At 35.1% G+C, this 20,839-nt stretch overlaps 1 protein-coding gene across 1 annotated transcript in view; it reads left to right on the top strand.

The window, feature by feature from the left end:
- DMXL2 (Dmx like 2) overlaps nt 1-20,839 on the top strand; it is a 146,694-nt gene that overhangs the window by 29,615 nt on the left and 96,240 nt on the right. The window contains exons 2-6 of the mRNA XM_061180318.1: nt 2,748-2,873; nt 5,666-5,737; nt 9,709-9,787; nt 10,611-10,746; nt 11,389-11,455. Coding sequence (XP_061036301.1) covers nt 2,748-2,873; nt 5,666-5,737; nt 9,709-9,787; nt 10,611-10,746; nt 11,389-11,455 — 480 coding nt within the window. The remainder of the gene's footprint in view (nt 1-2,747; nt 2,874-5,665; nt 5,738-9,708; nt 9,788-10,610; nt 10,747-11,388; nt 11,456-20,839) is intronic.

Raw genomic sequence — 20,839 nt, forward strand, 5'->3', positions numbered from 1 at the left:
GTGATTTTGATGCAGCCAGGTTTGAGAACTATTGCATTTCAGAAAAATGGCAAGATTCCTTACTTCTAAGGAGCATGGTACATGTCCTCTGGCAAAGGTCAGGCAATTATGGCTGTCTAGGGAGGAGTAAAAATCCTCTTCAGTGACTGAGCAGTAAGAGCCTATGTCTAGAGCAGCTGTTGCTGGGGATGGCCCATCTTTAGAGAAGCAAGTGTGCTAGTACTTATCTGAAATATTTTATGTCTCTTTGACATGTAATGTAGGGGAAAAGAACATAAGAATTGTAAGGACCTGAGTTTGAACATTTTCCACTTACTAACTGTATAATCTTGGGCAAATAAATGAACTTGAATCTTTCTTTATGTAATGATAATGATACTCTCTTCCTCTCAGGTTTGTTGCAAAGATGAAAGGGGGAGTGATTTAACTTTTATTTATTTATTTATTTTTTTGCTGCTTTGGGTCTTCGTCGCTGCGTGCGGGCTTTCTCTAGTTACGGCGAGCGGGGGCTACTCTTGGTTGCGGTGCGCGGGCTTCTCATTGCGGTGGCTTCTCTTGTTGCAGAGCACGGGCTCTAGGCTCATGGGCTTCAGTAGTTGCAGCACGTGGGCTTCAGTAGTTGAGGTGCATGAGCTCAGTAGTTGTGGCTCGCGGGCTCTAGAGTGCAGGCTCAGTAGTTGTGGTGCATGCATGGGCTTAGTTGCTCCGCAGCATGTGGGATCTTCCCGCACCAGGGCTCGAACCCGTGTCCCCTGCATTGGCAGGCAGATTCTTAACCACTGCGCCACCAGGGAAGTCCCGATTTAACGTTCATTGAGTACCTTTTGTCTTTGCCAGTAACTTATAGATATCTCTCTCTCTGTCATGGGCAGTTTGTCATTTAGTTGTGATTTGTGATTCACTTGGTTGTCTCCCCATTAGACTCACTGGGACCACATCTTGTGTTTTTGTATTCCCAGTTGCTAGCCCAGACTTGGGACACCGTGCACTGTTTTGTGTCTTTAATGAGTGACGTGTGCTAAGCACTATGTAAATAGATTTTCTATCATAAGAAATAAGTATTATTTCTTCCATTCTACCACAAGGAAATGCTCAGAGAGCTTAAGTAACTTGCTTAAGATCCCATAGTACTGCAGAACCAACACTGAAAACCCTGCGTGTGGTGATTCCAAACTAGGTAAAGTTTTGCTCTTACCATCAATCTGCTTTGCTGAGATAATGCTATAAAGCACTTTGGAAATTGTGAAATGTTTAAGGGTAAGATTATTTTTGTTATTTTGATAATGTAAGTGTAAAGGTTAGCATGGTGACACAAATATTTCTTCTACCTATACTCAGGATTCCCATTCAGTTTACCTTTCTTGAATGCATAGTATAGCAAATCTGCTTTGTCTATGAGAGTATAAGTGGTTATTTCCTCCTGGGAGTGATTTTTTGCCCCCATAGTTCCTTTGCTGAAAATTCTGTCTTTGTTTTTCATTTGGGGAACTTTCTGGTATATGCAGACACATGAGTTGAAGACAGTTTATAGTAGTTAGAGCAGGATTTTGGCAACACTGGAAGTTTCAGTAACCAGTAGAAGTAGTGTCTGTCTTCCTCTCTGGTCTTTATCTTCAGTTCCCTCTTTCATTACCAGCCGTATGTGGACCTCACTGGATTAGCTGTCATCACATGTCAGCCCTGGCTACTGGATATCTGTATTTTGTAGGACATGACCATATTGCTTAAGGCTGTAGAAATAGTGGGAAAAAAATACCACCTCATAAGCTTTATGTTGCTTTTTATGGGGCTTTTTCATTTGGGAATTACATTGTTAGGTTGTTTTGAATATTTAATCATAAGTTGAGTTTGGAAGAAAAAGAAAAATGTCCCCACCCTCTGCCCCTTATGTCATCATAAAATTCACAAAGTTGCAAAACAGGAATAGCATACACCAAGAAGAAGTGTGGCAATAGGAATATGTGGTTTTGCTCATTATAGTTCTTTTGAACAAGGGAATTTTCCAGGAACTTGACTTTGTGTTTTATTTTATTTTCCAGACCAAATACTTGTCACATTTTATATAAATCAGTTTATTTTTTATTTTGTTTAGCGTGTGTGTGTGTGTGTGTGTGTGTGTAACCACTTTGGTTTCCTCTCTCTCTCTGTCTTTCTCTCCTGCCTGGTAAGGTTGAGGGGAGGGGGCAGGCAGGCTGGCTTCATTATGGATTCACTTCGGCAGTTGAGTTTGTTTAGTGTTTGCCTTAGTGCATGTAATTCTGCCTCAGGGGTTCATGTCTATTTAACTAGCTCTTTAAGCCATGTGGAATTGTGTTGGAAAATGCATCTGATTTCTATCTTGATCTTCCTCAAGCCTGGTCTGAACCCTGGGAATGCAATTGCAGCCTTCAAGACCTTATTACTTTCAGATGGAGGTTTTATTCTTTAGGGTTTACTGAGATGAGCTTCAGAGAGAAATTCTAAACCGAAAGATTTATGAGGGATGGAGGCTATAGTGTTTAAGACCTGGAAGAACCCTTTTCCTGTTAGTAGCAGTTGTTGAATGATAATGCATGGTGTGTCGTCACCCCACGTTTTTGGTGTGACTTTTAATGTTCTGATTTGGAAATTGACATTTTTAATATTCTTACATTAACTATTTTTGTAAAATTTGTCACAGTATCCTTTGCAATAGCAGCAAAAACTAAGATAAACTAAAATAATTCACAAATTACATATCTTACATAATGTAAAACTTTTCTTTTTAGGCATATGGATCGGGCTGTGATATTGTTATTTTGGCAAATGACTTTGAATGTGTGCAGATCATTCCTGGTGCTAAGCATGGAAACATCCAAGTCAGCTGTGTGGAGTGTTCTAACCAACATGGAAGAGTAAGGGATTTATTTACTTTACTAAATGTCATCTTTTAATGTATTTAACAATCTCAGAGAGTATTCTTATGCTTTTATACAAGGCTTGCCTACAATTTCTAATTATGTATTATACCTTGCTTAGATGGCTGTTAATAGGAGTGGGTAAAATGATAGGTTGTGTACAAATTTTAAAGAGCCATTAAGCTGATAAGTGATAATTAATTGTTCTACCTGTATATACTGTCTTAAAAGATTTGTAGGCTTCACATTCCTGTGTGTACTAATACTCTGCCAGTTGATAGTTCTAGCAGCTATTAAGCCAGTAGCAGGGAAGTAAACTTTTATCTTCTATATCTAGCATACCTTATCTCTCCCAAATTACAATAACATCAAATTTTTATCAAGAAATGTAGCAAGTTGTTAGCATCTAATATAATATTTGTCATGTAACTGATGCTTTGTAAAGTTTCTGTTAATTTAATGAAACTTTATTTGTTGTTTGAAGAATGTTAAAGTTCATTCACTCAGACTCTAAACAGAGGATTTATTTTAAAATAATTCAAGTTTCATCATATGTTCCTCTCCCCCAAAATTTCACACATAATATACATCAAATTTTGATTATATGTCAAGTAAATATAGCATATTTGCTGTATATTCTAGCAATTCATTAAGGCCAATGTTGTGTAGCAGAGTTAAATGTTTCTATGGGAATATAAGAATGATATTTTTCCTGTAATAATTGTAATAATTTAAACAGTTTTAGTGTTCTAAAAATTGTTCTTTACTAAGTAATAATAAATTTTATCAAGGATATGTTAAATTGGAATATTCATGGTAATAAGTAGTAATCATGCATATTTATGCCAAATAATAAATTGTGATATTATATCATTTCTACTGTCCTACCCTGCTGTTTGTATTAAGCTTTAATATTTGGGTAAATGTGCCACTATATGACAATCCAATGATAAAATTGACATAGTATTGAAACACTGAATTTTCTGGTGTTTTCTGATGCTTGTTTCTTGCTTTTCTGAATTTTTTCCCCAGTTGTTCTCCCTAAGTTTGCTTACTCTTTAGAAAACACTCAGAGTGTCAGATTTCTCTCATTAATTTTTCATTGCTCATCTCCCTATTCCAAGCATGGTAGCTTTAAACCTGCTTAGAGTTGTTAACGATAGTTGTCAGAGATGCATTTTAAAAAATTATTTATGTGCTGGTGATGATCACAATAAACAGATACTCTGGGAGCAAAATTTTTGTTTTTGTTTTTATTTTTTTTTAAATATAGAAGCCCTTGGTTTTCATAACCATGTTTTTACTTTTTCTAACCTGGTTGAAGGTAAAGAAGCCTAAATTGTGACATCTCTGATTCATTGTCTTTTATTGCCATCTTCTTTTATTTCATTTATCCCCAGTTCTTGTGATGATTACTTTCAAATTTATGACTTTGTATTAACCAGTTATAATCATTCGTTCATTCATTCATTGACATGTTGAATGTGATCATTCATAACACTTTTTACCTAAGTGTTACCATAGCCAGGCATTTTAAGTAGCTCTCCCCCTACCATTGTGGAGTAAAAGCTTTTTCTTGGAAAGAAAGTTAGATATTAAATAACAATTAAAATCACTTTTTTGGGGACTTCCCAGATGGTCCAGTGGGTAAGACTTTGCGCTCCCAATGCAGGGGTTCTGGGTTCGATCCCTGTTCGGGGAACTAGATCCCACATGCGTGCCGCAACTAAGAAGTCCGCATACTGCAACTAAGGAGCCTACATGCCGCAACTAAATATGCCTCAACGAAGATCCTGCATGGTGCAGCTAAGACCTGGCACAGCCAAAATAAATAAATAAATATTTAAAAATGAATAAATAAATAAATAAATAAATACACTCTGAGTGACTATAGATACTAAAAATAAATAAATAAATAAATAAAATCACTTCTTTTGCATTAGAGTGCCCTGAAATCACAGTAGACCTTTTCGGCTTGCCTTAAAAGCATGTATACCTAATTTAGCTTTATAGGTTAACCCATAGACCTAGAGGTGTGAGAAGAGATGGTTTTTGGTCTGTTCCCTGTAGTTGTTTCCCTCTTGCCAAGAGGAGGATAAACTGGGAACTGGCTTTCAAGGAATTATTGGAAAACAGGCTCTGGTAAGCTCCTAGGAACAGAGGAATTTGTGTTTCTTCTCATCAGGTATGTGACCTGGAGCAAAGTCCTCTTGGCCCCCAAACCCCTAGCTTAAGTCCACTAGAGATGTCTATATCAGCTGTTTCTCCTCCAGTTGCAGTGGATGTCTCTCTGGTTTCTCCTTAGTCCATTTTCTCTATTCCTCCTTCTACATGGTGTTCCCAATTGGTATTTTTTGTTTGATGGTATAGTTAATGGCATTTTATTTGATATATTTTTAGAACCTGTTGCTCTTTGATGTCTTTTTCTACTTCTCATGGTTTTTATATTATTTTCACTGGATTGTAAAGTTTCTGACAGATGTACCATTGAAATGTGTCTTCGTTAATAAAAGTTATTTCCGTATTTAAAAATGAAATTTTTATAGGAAAGGATGATTTCTTTGAATAGGTCAACCTTGTATTTGATATGGAAAATAAAGCCTGCTGAATTTTTGATAAGAGAAGAGATTCTTAAGTCCAGTACTTTTCCAGTTATATTTATGGAAGGGAAAAAACCATAAATACTGTATTGGGATTGTATGTAATCAGTTTATACATTATTGTGAAAAGGAAGTTTCCTTTATTTTCTCTTTTCCTTAAATATTAATGCTCTGTTCATTCTTTTTTAGGTTGCAGCTTCATATGGTAATGCTGTTTGTATTTTTGAGCCCTTGGGCATAAATTCTCATAAGAGAAATTGTGTAAGTATTAAATGGTACTAGAAAAGTTTTATACTTGAATTTGGAATCCTGTTGACAGCAATAAAGAGCTCCTTAGGAGCTGGTGCTGAAGGTGGTCTGGAATATCAGTGCGAAGTTAGTCTGGTGCTTTATGGTAAGATCTTTTACATTCACTAGGAATATATCCCTAGGCCTTTTAGAAAATCAGTTTCCTAGAATATTGCTTATTGAGATTTGCCTTGTTAATTGGGATCTACCCCAGGTGAACTCCTGTGGTTTCTTATCTAGATTACTGGACTAGTCTCCTGTCTAATATCTATCCCCTTGCCCTTTCTCTGTTCTCAGCAGAGTAGATCATGACACTTCTCTGCTAAGAACTCTAATGGCTCCATACTTCTCTCACATTTAAAGCCAAAAAGCCTTAGAATGGACTACAGCCCTTCTTCCTCCACCCTCGCCTTGCCCCCGCACCTGCACCCATTTATTACCTCTCAGAACTCATCTACTATTTTTGTCCTCTCTGGTCACTCCAGCCACACTGGCATTTTCACTGTTCTTTGGATAGTCGCCCTCTCATCTTTGAGCCTTTGCATTGGTTGTTTTTTTGTCTGGAATGTCCTTCTTTCTCTAGATAGCTCCAGGGCCAGTTCCTACAGATCCTTTAAGTTTTTGCTTAGTAATACCTTCTCAATGAGTAATACCTTCTCAATTGCCTTGACCGCCCTTCCCTTTTTTAAAAAAAATAATTATTTTCCTTAATTTTTTTTTTGGCTGTGTTGGGTCTTAGTTGCGGCACGCGGGATCTTTATTGAGGCATGCGGGATCTTTTCTTTATGGTGTGTGGTCTGCTCGGGTTTCTCTCTATTTGCAGCGTGAGGGCTTCTCTCTAGTTGTGGTGTACGGGTTTTCTCTCTCTAGTTGGGGTGAGCGGGCGGGCTCTGTAGATTGCGGCACGCGGGCTCTCTCTTTGAGGCAGGCGGGCTAAGTTGCCCCGAGGCATGTGGGATGTTAGTTCCCCTACCAGGGATCGAATCTGCGTCCCCTGCATTGGAAGGCGGATTCTTTACCACTGGACCACCAGGGAAGTCCCTTGAACACCCTTTTAAAAATTGCCACTTGGTTCTCCCACCTTCCTTCTAACCCGCCTATCCTTCTATTTTAAAACCTTTTTCAATAGAGCACTTATCTTCTTTATTTATTTATAGATTACTATTTAGAATGTAAGCTCCATGAGGGTAGGGAGCTTTGTTTCTTTTGTTCACTGATGCATCTCAAGTACTAGAACAGTATCTGGAACATAACAGGTACTTCTAAATATTTGAATGAAGGAGTTAGGAGGTTAGGTAAACTCACTGGGTGCTGAATTATATTTTGTCTTACTTAATATTCAGAAAATCCAATATGGTTAGAAAAATTTTTAAATTTTAAAATTACTACATGCATTAGAACTCCACCATCACTCACAAATAGTTAAAACTGCCAGTGTGAAATCTGAACGCCAAGATTTCACCTCTTGACATATTTACCAGTAATTTAAAAAAAAATTGTATTCTTAACTGCAGTAAATAAGTGGTTTTGATATTTTTCATTAAATGTATGCATATGAATATTTTTTTTACATTTCCCCCCAGAAGTACAAATTATATCATAGTCTCTTCCCAATGATAATATTATGAAATGCATATTAAATTTTCAGAGTACTTAAGAGTCATCAAGAGTACATATTTAAAAATTCAGGGGCTTCCCTGGAGGCACAGTGGTTAAGAATCCGCCTGACAATGCAGGGGACATGGGTTCGAGCCTTGATCCTGGAAGATCCCACATGCCGCAGAGCAACTAAGCCCGTGCGCCACAACTACTGAGCCTGCGCTCTAGAGCCTGTGTGCCACAACTACCGAGCCTGTGCTCTAGAGCCCACGAGCCACAACTACTGAAGCCTGCGTGCCTAGAGCCCATGCTCCACAACAAGAGAAGCCACCGCAATGAGAAGCCCTCACACCGCAACGAAGAGTAGCCCCGACTCGCCACAATAGAGAAAGACTATGTGCAGTAACGAAGACCCAATGCAGCCAAAACTAAATAAATAAAATAAATAAATTTATAGAAAAAAATTCAGATTCCATAAATAAATGATACAAATGAACTTATTTACAAAACAGAAACAGATTTACAGACTTTGCAAACAAACTTATGGTTACCAAAGGGGAAAGGTGGGAGGGATAAATGAGGAGTTTGGGATTAACATATACACGCTACTATATATAAAGTAGATAATCAACAAGGACCTACTATATAGCACAGGGAACTCTACTCAATACTCTGTAATAACCTATATGGAAAAAAAATCTGAAAAAGAATAGATGTATGTATATGTTTAACTGATTCACTTTGTTGTACACCCGAAACTAACACAACATTGTAAATAACTATACTCCAGTATAAAATAAAAATTAAATTAAAAAAAAAATGGAAAAAAAAATCAGATTCCAGACCTCACACCCCAAATTTCTGCAATGTAATTGGTCCACAGATTACACTCTGAGAAGCACTAATGGAAAGAATATTAGGGATAGCTCTAGTTTTAGGAATGATTTTATTATTACTGTAAAATAGTTCTGTTGAGCAGTATTTAAAATACTGTTGTGACTGTTGTTGGGTCAGCAGTGATAGGGTTTAGAAAATAATTTTTTCCCTGATTAAAAAATATAAAATTACTTTTGGATGCTGAAATTCAGGTTTTATAGTTGTATTTTAAAATTCCACCTCTAGATAGTCATGAAATCTTGAATAAATTATTTTATTGTTAAACATTTTAAAAGTATTATAATAAGAGAGGGCATTGCCATTTATTAAATTATTACTTGCCAAGCAATAACTGTATAACTTGCCTATAAAAAGCCTTGACATGGCTTTACATTGTACTGTACTTTCACAAAAGAACATTTTATGTTTGTCTACTGCAAAGAGATATCTAAACTTTTTTACTTACTGTATTTCATAGGAAAGAGCTGTGACTTTTAAATTTTAAATCTTTCTACACTTTAGAATGGAAACAGTAAGAAAATAGCATGGAAATTATTCAAATATAGGTCAGGTTTATGGCTTTTATATATTATATGGTTCAAATTTGTTGGCTTTTTGGAAGGTATATCTAGTTTTATTTTAGACATTGACTCCATAGGATTGTGTTAATTTGTACTTCTTTCTAATGTGCATTTACTTTGTTTTTATAAACATTTATTGAGCATCTGTGTACCAGTCATTACAACACTGAATACACAAAGCTCATTATGGCATAATTCCTGCCCTTGAAGAGTTGCAGTGTAATAGGAGAGTCAGATATATAAACAAATAATTCAGTGTGACCAGTGTTATAATGGTAGAATATAAGTAAAAAGTGCTCTGAGTGCTGCCAGGATGTCAGAAGAGGCTTCACTGCAGAGGTGATGATTTAGCTAGATCTTGATGTAACCATAGGAGTTTGCAGGCGGAAAAGAGAGGAAGGGATACGCTAAGAATAAGAATGTGTTTATAGGGGACTCCCCTGGTGGTCCAGTGGAGAAGACTCTGCGCTCCCAGTGCAGGGGGCCCGGGTTCTATCCCTGGTCGGGGAACTAGATCCTGCGTGCATGCCACAACTAAGAGTTTGCATGCCGCAACTAAGAAGCCTACATGCCTCATTGAAGATCCCGCATGCCGCAATGAAGACCCCGCGCAGCCAAAAAAAAAAAAAAGATTGTGTTTATAGACATGGAAGGAAGCCTGGGAGACATGCTTTGTTTGGGCGTGGCAAACAGCCTGATATGGTAGAATAGTAAGTGGAATCATTGGAAATTATTTTAAAAACAGTATTTTGAAAATAATAGTGAAATATTTACATCTTTGTTTCAGATCATAGTCTTCAGTTGAAGAAAATGATAATATGGTAGTGCTTGTGGATATTACTTTGAAAACATATCTTTCTCTTTTTTCTTTCTCTCTCTATGTTTCAGCAACTCAAGTGTCAGTGGCTTAAAACTGGGCAGTTTTTTTTGAGTTCCGTGACATACAATTTAGCATGGGACCCTCAAGGTATTTAGCAATTATCTTTAGAAATTATGAAAAGTTAATATTTGTTTTAAGTGTGTGATTACAATGTGATATAGTCTCCCATAATAAGAAAATGATCAGTAGTATTCTCTTCTTGCTAGTGAATGAGTATACTTTTTTCTTTTGCATATACGCTGCTTTGTACAGTGCTTAATTTACTGTTAGTTCTGTGCTTTCCCCCGCTACTTTTGAATGTTTTGTTCCAAGAAACAATGATGATTTCTTTCATTAATTAATGTGCTGCACTTTACTCCTACTGTTTTTATTAAGAAATAAAATCAGAAATAAAACAAGATCAGAAAAACCCTATCTCATTTTGTTATCTGTATTTCGGGAAATTATTGTCTTTAATATTGAAAGTTTAGAAACTTTTAATGATAATGGCTGTTGTCCCTTTTTACATTCACAACTAATGAGGGTAATTTTAATAGTCCATGTAGAAAAACAAATTTCATTAATCTTTAGTTATGTCTTATATCCTGAGAATATTCTGTGTTGTATATATCAGAGGTTTTTGGGGTTTGTTTTGTTATTCTACTTCTGTTGTTATTTTTTTTTTTTAAAGTTTTACCTGACAGACAATAGCTCTTTGTCAGGAGGCTTTTCTTTTTTGTTCTCAAGTTTCCCTCAAGTTTTCTTGTCAGTGGATTCTCACTTTTAAATGGATATAATCCACAAGTGTTTTTCATAGACAATATTGCTTACTTTTCACAGAATAGTTTATAGACCTAAGCAGAAGCCCACATGTGCATTTATTTCTCTAGATAATCCTTGCTTATTCATCTGAACATTCTTTAATTTTCAGATAACAGATTGTTGACAGCAACTGATTCTATTCAGTTGTGGGCTCCTCCAGGAGGTGACATTCTGGAAGAGGAGGAAGAAATCGATAATAAAATTCCTCCTGTTTTAAATGATTGGAAGTGCATCTGGCAGTGCAAGTTAGTGTCTCACTGTGTTATGTTCATTAATTAAAAAAATGCTTCCTGAGATATGTTCTTAGAAGCCTAGAAAAATAGACTTTTTCTAACCAAAACCCATTATAACATCATCCTTTAATCTGTGCTACAATTGATTGTTTTAAAAAAGGATGAAAATATTTTCATAGTTAATAACCTCAGGACTTGGGTTGAGAAGGTTGATATGTAGGAATTATTCATTAATGCATGAGATATAGGTGGGATAGGGAGAGGGAAGATGTGAAAGTTTTGAGACACTCTTTCAAGTGGAAGGATTATGTGAAGGGATCCATTAACAATATGGAGTATGTGAAGGGATCCAACTAGCCTGGGAAGATGATGAGCTCAGTTTTCAAAATGTTACAGTAGGGTGTTGGTGGGGCATGTAGGTTGCGATATCATTTATGCATGTTAATTGCATTCTTCTTTGGCTCCCCAAAGTGAGCTTTGGATTAGCTTTAATGAATTAATTTGTATTTTTAGGGAGGTGAAATATTTAGATTTATTTTTAGAGAGGTGAAAACACTCTTGTTTTGATGATATTATGAAAATCTTATTTTGACCATTTATATATATAGTGTTCCAGATTTTAAAAATGCTAACCGTTCAATTTTGTTTTTTTAGAACCTCAGTATCTGTACATTTGATGGAGTGGTCCCCTGATGGTGAATATTTTGCTACTGCTGGAAAGGTAAAGGACCAAACAAAACATAAACAGAAAAAACAAAACAAAAGTGTTCTTTGTTCATTCTCATTTTCAGTTTTTTCATCTGTAAAATTAGGATAATCCTACATTACAAAGATGGCCTGAGGAATAGTGATAGTTTTTGTAAAAGATCTGCTATGTTTCCCATAAGTAGTTGGCGTTTGGGAAATAATGGCTATTATTTTTATTCTTATTTGACCCTTGTGAAAATTTATGGTTTTTAAAATTAATTTTTAGGTGTAAAAAATAGCATATGTACATAATTTGAAAAGTAAAATATTACTACTAGATTTACAATGAAAAGATGCACTCCCTTCTTCTCACTCTTAATTCCTGTGTCCTAGAGGCAGTGATTCATAAAATTGCGTAGTTTAGTATTTCTTTCCATATTCTTTAGTAACTTGATTATGCTCCCATTTTTAAATTTTTTTATTTTTTTTCCTTTTGGTTTTATGTATCATTTCTGGCCTTGCTACTATGGAGGCTGAGACTTTAGTTCTCTAGCTGATGTCCCAACCTCATCTCCACTTAGCACATACACATATTCACTTCCCTTCCTCCTGTCTTTCTGATATAAGCATCTCATAATATTTGGGAAAATCATTATTTATTATTCACATTATTAAGAGTGTGTAAAAGATTTTTCATGGAATAATTACTTTGGCGTTAATAATTACTTTGTTTTACTGTTTGCTTAGTTTTCTGTATACCTAATTCATCCCCCACACCTCTGACATTCTTTGGATCTTCTCTCAGTATAATCCCACTAGGAGGTATCCTGGAAATGTCTGTTCTCTTTGCTCCAATCTGGCTTAGTTGTTCTCTGAGTCTAAAATAGTAGAACTCTCATATCAGGATTTTCTTTTACCAACCTCAGGAGATTCTCTTTGCCCATCTCCTTTGTTAAATTCCCTGTTTCTTCACATCATTTATCATCTTCTTTCCTTGTTTTGATGGAGATATCCTCCAGTAGGTTCCTGAGAAAAGATGAATGGGAAAAAAACATTTTTGAGGCCTTGCAAGTCTGAACAGTTCTTTCTTCTTTGTTATGCTTTATTTGATTGGGCATAGCATTGGTTGGAACTAATTTTCCTTCAGAATTTTAAAAATCATGCTTCTGTTGCCTTCCAGCTTCCAGTGTTGCTGTTTGAGAGGTATAGTGCCATTATGACCATGCTCTCCCAGCTTGTAGAGGTTTTAAGAATGTTTCCCTTATCCCAATGTTCTAAAATTTCAAGATATCGTGGTATGGGTCAGTCATCTATAAATATTTTAGTATGTATCTCTAAGGGATAAAGACTTTTTTTGTGCAGGCAATTTGATGCGCCTGTTCAGTCTGAAAACTCTTGTCCTTCAGTTCAGGGGGATTATTTTATATTATTCCTTTTGTGTTATTTCCTTCCTTTCATGTTCTCTTTTCTCTCTTTCTGGATCTCCCCTTATTCAGATGTGGATCCTTCTATACTGATCCTCTAATTTTCTTTTTTTTAATCCCCTCTTCTTTTTTTTTTTGTTTAAATTCTGGGTGGGGTGTTCAGCTTTAACTTAGAAATAATTTTTTCCTGCTATCACGTTTTTGATTTTCAAGAATTTTTTCTGATTCTATGAATGCTCCTTTTTAAATACATAATATTTCCTAAGTATAAAATGAACATACATAAAACTTATATATAAGATAATAATTAAACAAATGCACATGTAGGTACCCACTACCCAGTTGAGACAAAGGACATAAAACTAATGGGTTACTATTTTCCTCTTGCATTTCCTCATTCCCCTCCCACCTATGCAACTGGAATCCTGAATTTTATGTTTTATTTCATTGCTTTTTTAAAAAAAATAGTTTCACAGGTGTAAATTCCCAAAGAATATAATTTTTATTTTTGAATAGTTTTGAACTTATAAAAATGATACCATATGGTTATTGAAATATACCTTCAAGATATTAAAAAATAAATTTGTGATGATATCAATTATGTACTTTTTAGTTAATGTATTCAGTAAGAAAAAATTACATTTAAAAAATCACAGGTTAAAGTTTAATTGTATTTAGTTCTTGTGTATGAATTAAAATTTCCATATTATACTTTACAAGGCAAGGATAGGTTTTCCAAGAACATCAGAATTCACCCAAGGCTTTTTGAGTTAATCTTTAGTTGTAGAACACTCAACTGTTTTGTGGTTGAATAATTACTTGGCACAGAGGTAGTTAGTTGCTCAATAGTTGATGACATTATAGACAGGAAGACTGTATAACATTATAGGCAGAAAGACTGCGATCATGTGCGGTTTAGCAGTAAACTAATAAATAACGGTTTCAATGTAGTGAGGAATGTAAAAAATATTTGGAGGTATCTGCAGCAGCTGTCATGTAATATTAAAACATCTGTGATTTCTGTTAGAGACAAAGTCACAAGTACTGCTAACATCATTTTGGTATGTTTATATTCATAACAAATTTAGCATTTCCTTCAATTAGCAGTTACAAAAATAGAGAAGTAATTTTTTTCCCCTACTCAAGTTCATTGTAACTCTGGGTCTTGGTTTTCTTGGTTTCTCAAGAAGCAGACCCCCAGACAAGGATTTGAGTTCAAGTAGTTAATATGGGCAATGCTCACAAAAAAATATACTGGATTTGAGGCAGGGAAGTGAAGGTGCTTAAAAAAGAGTGTATTATGCAGGTGATTAACAAGATTAAATCTCTGGCTAACTCTGGGAGTTAGTGGTCCTCACAACATTATGTTCCTCACACTTGTTCTTCAGACACATCACACATACACACATGGGTTGAAGGCTGGTGAGAGCAGAGCATTAATTCTCAGCACTTACAAACAATTCCTGGAAAACTCAGGCAAAGATATGTAGATGCTGTCAATTGGAACTGCCTCACTAAAATGCTAAGGCATGAGAGGATACAGTTGAGGTATCAAAAATATTTTTTATATCTTGAATTCTATCTGCAGGTGCCTTGGGTCAGAAGACCTCAGAACCTCTGGTCTAAAATCTGGCCATTTAATTTTTTGTCTTCCACATTTAGATCTAAAACCTATGTGGAGTAGTTTTTAGGTATGGTTTGAGGAAGAGGTCAGGTTTCACTTTTTCTGTATGGATATCCAGTTGTCCAGCACAATTTGTTGAAAAGCCTCTTGTTTCTCCATTGCTCTTTATTGCCACCTTTGTCAAAATCAAATGTCCATACTAGTGTGGCTCTGTTTCTGGATTCTTTTCTCTAGTCCATTGGTCTTTCCTTGTAGTAATGCCACCTTTGTTGCTATAGCTTTTAAATTGTCTTGATATCTGGTAGAGCAAGTCTTCCCATCTTGTTTTCCTTCTTTAAGATTATCCTATCTATTTTTGGCCCTTTGTAGTTCCATATAAATTTTAGAATGAGCATAATAAATTTTATAAAACAAACAGAAAACCTCTTGTGATTTTGATTGATATTTCATTGACTCTGTAGATCAGTTTTGGGAGAATTGACGTCTTTACAGTTGAGTCTTCTCATCTATGAACATGACATAGTCTTTAATTTAGATCTTTTTACTTCTTTCAGTAACGTTTTATAATTTTTTCTAGAGGTCCTAAATATCTTTTGTTAGATTCATGCCTAGGTATTTGATATTTTTGATGTCGAAAATGATATGAATGGTATCATTTTATAATTATTACTGGTATATAGAAATGCAATTAATTTTTGTATATTGGGTTTATACCTAGCAATCTTAATAAACTCATTAATTCTAACAAGTCCTCTGTAGATCCTTTGAATTTTCTATGTGCATAATTCTATTATTTGTGAATAATGGCAGTTTTATTTCATCTTTTCTAACTCTTAAGTGTTTTGTGTCTTCTTTTTTTCTGCAGTATCTAGGACCTCCAGTATAGTGTTGAGTAAAGGTGGTGAGAGTAGGTATCTTTTCCTTGTTCCCAGTATCAAAAAGATGCCTTTCACTGTGTCGCCATTAAGTGTGATATTTACTGTAGGTGTTTACTATAGATACTGTTTTTCAGATAAAGGAAGTTTCCTTCTTATTTGTAGATTGCTAGGATTTTTCTTTTTTAAATCACAAATGATGTTGAATCTTAGCAAATACTTTTTTTGCATCTAATGATATTATCATTATTTTCTTATTTAATAAGATGAAATATGTTGGACTTATTTTCAAGTGTTAAATAAATCTTGTGTTTCTGGAATAATCTCAACTTGATTGTAATGTATTGTCCTTGCTGGATTTGCTTTGCTAATATTTTATTTAGGATTTATGAGATCTCCGTGTTAAAGTGAGGCTTGGCAAATAATTTTTCCATTTTTGTACAGGTATACCTGGTTTTATTGTGCTTTGCTTTTTTGTGCTTTGCAGATAATGTGTTTTTTAACACAGTGAAGGTTTGTTTCAACCCTGCATTGTCAGATGATGGTTAGCATTTTTAGTAATAAAGTATTTTTAAATATTAAGGGATGTACATTTTTAAAGATGTAATGCTATTGCACACTTAATAGTTTTTCTCAAACTTTTTTAGATGTTTAGCCTTTTTTTTTTTTTTTTTTTGGCACAGCCAAAAAAATTTTTTTAATTAAAAAATAAAATAAAATAAAAACTTGTTTATTCACCAAATAGCCATATATAATTATAGCTTCTCACCTGGCAAATCGCCCATTTTTGGCCAATAGGTATATTTTGATCTATTTCTATTTTTCTATTATTTCTATTTTTTTTTTTAAACATCTTTATTGAAGTATAATTGCTTTACAATGGTGTGTTAGCTTCTGCTTTATAACAAAGTGAATCAGTTATACATATACATATGTTCCCATATCTCTTCCCTCTTGCATCTCCCTCCCTCCCACCCTCCCTATCCCACCCTCCCTATCCCACCCCTCTAGGTGGTCACAAAGCACCGAGCTGATCTCCCTGTGCTATGCGGCTGCTTCCCACTAGCTATCTATTTTACATTTGGTAGTGTATATATGTCCATGACACTCTCTCACCCTGTCACACCTCACCCCTCCCCCTCCCCATATCCTCAAGTCCATTCTCTAGTAGGTCTGTGTCTTTATTCCCGTCTTTCCCCTAGGTTCTTCATGACCTTTTTTTTTTTTTCCTTAGATTCCATATATATGTGTTAGCATACTGTATTTCTTTTTCTCTTTCTGACTTACTTCACTCTGTATGACAGACTCTAACTCCATCCACCTCATTACAAACACCTCCATTTCATTTCTTTTTATGGCTGAGTAATATTCCATTGTATATATGTGCCACATCTTCTTTATCCATTCATCCGATGATGGACACCTAGGTTGCTTCCATGTCCTGGCTATTGTAAACAGAGCTGCAATGAATATTTTGGCACATGACTCTTTCTGAATTATGGTTTTCTCAGGGTATGTGCCCAGTAGTGGGATTGCTGGGTCGTATGGTAGTTCTATTTTTAGTTTTTTAAGGAACCTCCATACTGTTCTCCATAGTGGCTGTATCAATTTACATTCCCACCAACAGTGCAAGAGTGTTCCCTTTTCTCCACACCCTCTCCAGCATTTGTTGTTTCTAGATTTTTTGATGATGGCCATTCTGACCGGTGTGAGATGATACCTCATTGTAGTTTTGATTTGCATTTCTCTAATGATTAATGATGTTGAACATTCTTTCATGTGTCTGTTGGCAATCTGTATATCTTCTTTGGAGAAATGTCTATTTAGGTCTTCTGCCCATTTTTGGATTGGGTTGTTTGTTTTTTTGTTATTGAGCTGCATGAGCTGCTTGTAAATCTTGGAGATTAATCCTTTGTCAGTTGCTTCATTTGCAAATATTTTCTCCCGTTCTGAGGGTTGTCTTTTGGTCTTGTTTATGGTTTCCTTTGCTGTGCAAAAGCTTTTAAGTTTCATTAGGTCCCATTTGTTTATTTGTGTTTTTATTTCCATTTCTCTAGGACCTGGGTCAAAAAGGATCTTGCTGTGATTTATGTCATAGAGTGTTCTGCCTATGTTTTCCTCTAAGAGTTTGATAGTGTCTGGCCTTACACTTAGGTCTTTAATCCATTTTGAGTTTATTTTTGTGTATGGTGTCAGGGAGTGTTCTAATTTCATACTTTTACATGTACCTGTCCAATTTTCCCAGCACCACTTATTGAAGAGGCTGTCTTTTCTCCACTGTATTTGCTTGCCTCCTTTATCAAAGATAAGGTGACCATATGTGCGTGGGCTTATCTCTGGGCTTTCTGTCCTGTTCCATTGATCTATATTTCTGTTTTTGTGCCAGTACCAAACTGTCTTGATTACTGTAGCTTTGTAATATAGTCTGAAGTCAGGGAGCCTGATTCCTCCAGCTCCGTTTTTCTTTCTCAAGATTGCTTTGGCTATTCGGGGTCTTTTGTGTTTCCATACAAATTGTGAAATTTTTTGTTCTAGTTCTGTGAAAAATGCCATTGGTAGTTTGAAAGGGATTGCATTGAATCTGTAGATTGCTTTGGGTAGTAGAGTCATTTTCACAATGTTGTTCTTCCAATCCAAGAACATAGTATATCTCTCCATCTATTTGTATCATCTTTAATTTCTTTCATCAGTGTCTTATAATTTTCTGCATACAGGACTTTTGTCTCCTTAGGTAGGTTTATTCCTAGATATTTTATTCTTTTTGTTGCAATGGTAAACGGGAGTGTTTTCTTAATTTCACTTTCAGATTTTTCATCATTAGTATACAGGAATGCAAGAGATTTCTGTGCATTAATTTTGTATCCTGCTACTTTACCAAATTCATTGATTAGCTCTAGTAGTTTTCTGGTAGCATCTTTTGGATTCTCTATGTATAGTATCACGTCATCTGCAAACAGTGACAGCTTTACTTCTTCTTTTCTGATTTGGATTCCTTTTATTTCTTTTTCTTCTCTGATTGCTGTGGCTAACACTTCCAAAACTATGTTGAATAATAGTGGTGAGAGTGGGCAACCTTGTCTTGTTCCTGATCTTAGTGGAAATGGTTTCAGTTTTTCACCATTGAGGACAATGTTGGCTGTGGGTTTGTCATATACGGCCTTTATTATGTTGAGGAAAGTTCCCTCTATGCCTACTTTCTGCAGGACTTTTATCATAAATGGGTGTTGAATTTTGTCGAAAGCTTTCTCTGCATCTATTGAGATGATCATATGGTTTTTCTCCTTCAATTTGTTAATATGATGTATCACGTTGATTGATTTGCGTATATTGAAGAATCCTTGCATTCCTGGGATAAACCCCACTTGATCATGGTGTATAATCCTTTTAATGTGCTGTTGGATTCTGTTTGCTAGTATTTTGTTGAGGATTTTTGCATCTATGTTCATCAGTGATATTGGCCTGTAGTTTTCTTTCTTTGTGACATCTTTGTCTGGTTTTGGTATCAGGGTGATGCTGGCCTCATAGAATGAGTTCAGCAGTATTCCTTCCTCTGCAATGTTTTGGAATAGTTTCAGAAGCATAGGTGTTAAGTCTTCTCTAAATGTTTGTTAGAATTCACCAGGGAAGCCATCTGGTCCTGGACTTTTGTTTGTTGGGAGTTTTAAAATTACTGATTCAATTTCATTGCTGGTAATTGGCCTGTTCATATTTTCTATTTCTTCCTGGTTCAGTCTTGGGAGAGTGTACCTTTCTAAGAATTTGTCCATTTCTTCTAGGTTGTTCATTTTATTGGTGTATATTTGCTTGTAGTAGTCTCTTATGATCCTTTGTGTTTCTGTGGTGTCAGTTATAACTTCTCCTTTTTCATTTCTGATTTTATTGATTTGGGCCCTCCATGGTATGTGTGTGTATATTCCCACAATGAAATACAACTCAGCCATGAAAAAGAATGAAATTTTGCCATTTGCAGCAACATGGGTGGACTTGGAGGACATTACACTAAGTGAAGTAAGTCAGAGAGACAAATACTGTATGATATCACTTATATGTGGAATCTAAAAAATACCACAAACTAGTGAATAAAACAAAAAAAGCAGACTCACAGATACAGAGAACAGACTAGTGGTTACCAGTGGGGAGAGGGAAGCGGGAGAGGGCAATGTAGGGGTAGGGGATTTTAAAAAGGGGGTTATTATGGGATTATATGAAATCATGTGTGTGAAACTTTTGAAAATTGTAAAGCATTATATTTGTTCAATAAAAACAAATACTGTTCATGTTTATGAAGTTTATATCTGAACACTTTCTATAATTTCTATTTTTTAAAATTTGAATGTAACTTAAAATACCTTGTTTTTTTTTAAAACCATTTTTCTTTAATAGAGGATTACTCTTTTGAGAAAAAAACTGGGTTTTCTAAGGGCTAAAGGTGAGAAGAATTTTTGAGGAGGGTGATTTTGGCAGGAAGGGAAGCAGCTGGCTACAGAATGTTCCCTGAAGCTTTTCCTCCTCTTGAGAACGTGTCTCTGTACCTAGATTTAGTGTTTTGGTTATTTAAGGATTGGCTTATTGACCTTTATTCCCCCTTTAACATGGAAATATCTTTACTTCTTTAACATAATATGTATTTATTATTAAGAGGAACATGCAGAGAAAATGAAAATCTCCAGCCAAATAGCCATACCCCCAGTAAAAAAAAAAATGGCCACTGTTCTCTGTTTAATGTATATTCTTTTAGACTTTTTGATGCCTTTGTAAACCACACAGAAGTGTGTGTGTGTACCTATTCTTTAAGCTGATTTATTCACTTATTGTATCATAGATTGATGTGTCAATACAGATATATCTTTTCTTTTTAAACGCAACATAATTTTCCATTATATGAATGAATGTATACCATGGTTTAACTTAACCAGATAACTATTAATGAACATTTAGTGGTTCTAATTTTTTTCTATTGCCATTAAAAATGAACATCCTTTTATATAAATCTTGTTATGTCTTTTTTATAATTAACTTTATATGGTATAATTAAATCATATGTAATTAACCTAAAAGGTATAATTAACATATAATGAAATTATTTTTTAAATGTGCAGTTCAGTGTATTTTGACAAATTTAGAGACCTATGTAATCACCACCACGATCTAGTTATTGGACACTTACATCATCTCAAAAGGTTTCCTTTTACTTCTTCCCAATTAACCCTTACTCCTATTCCTAGTTCCAGATAATAAATAGCTGCTCTGCTTTCTAACACTATTGATTAGATTTGTCTTCACTAGAGTTGTATGTAAATGAAATTGTGTAGTATACTCTATTGTGTCTGAGTTCTTGCACTTAGCACAGTGTTTTGTGATTCATCTATGTTGTGTGCATCAGTAATTTGTTCTTTTTATTTGAGTTGTATTCTCTTATATGGATATATCATAATTTGTTTATCCATTCACCTGTTGATGGACATGTAGGTTGTATGGAGTTTTAGGCTAAAATG

This window comes from Eubalaena glacialis, chromosome 2 (genome assembly GCF_028564815.1).
Source record: "Eubalaena glacialis isolate mEubGla1 chromosome 2, mEubGla1.1.hap2.+ XY, whole genome shotgun sequence".
Classification (NCBI taxonomy): domain Eukaryota; kingdom Metazoa; phylum Chordata; class Mammalia; order Artiodactyla; family Balaenidae; genus Eubalaena; species Eubalaena glacialis.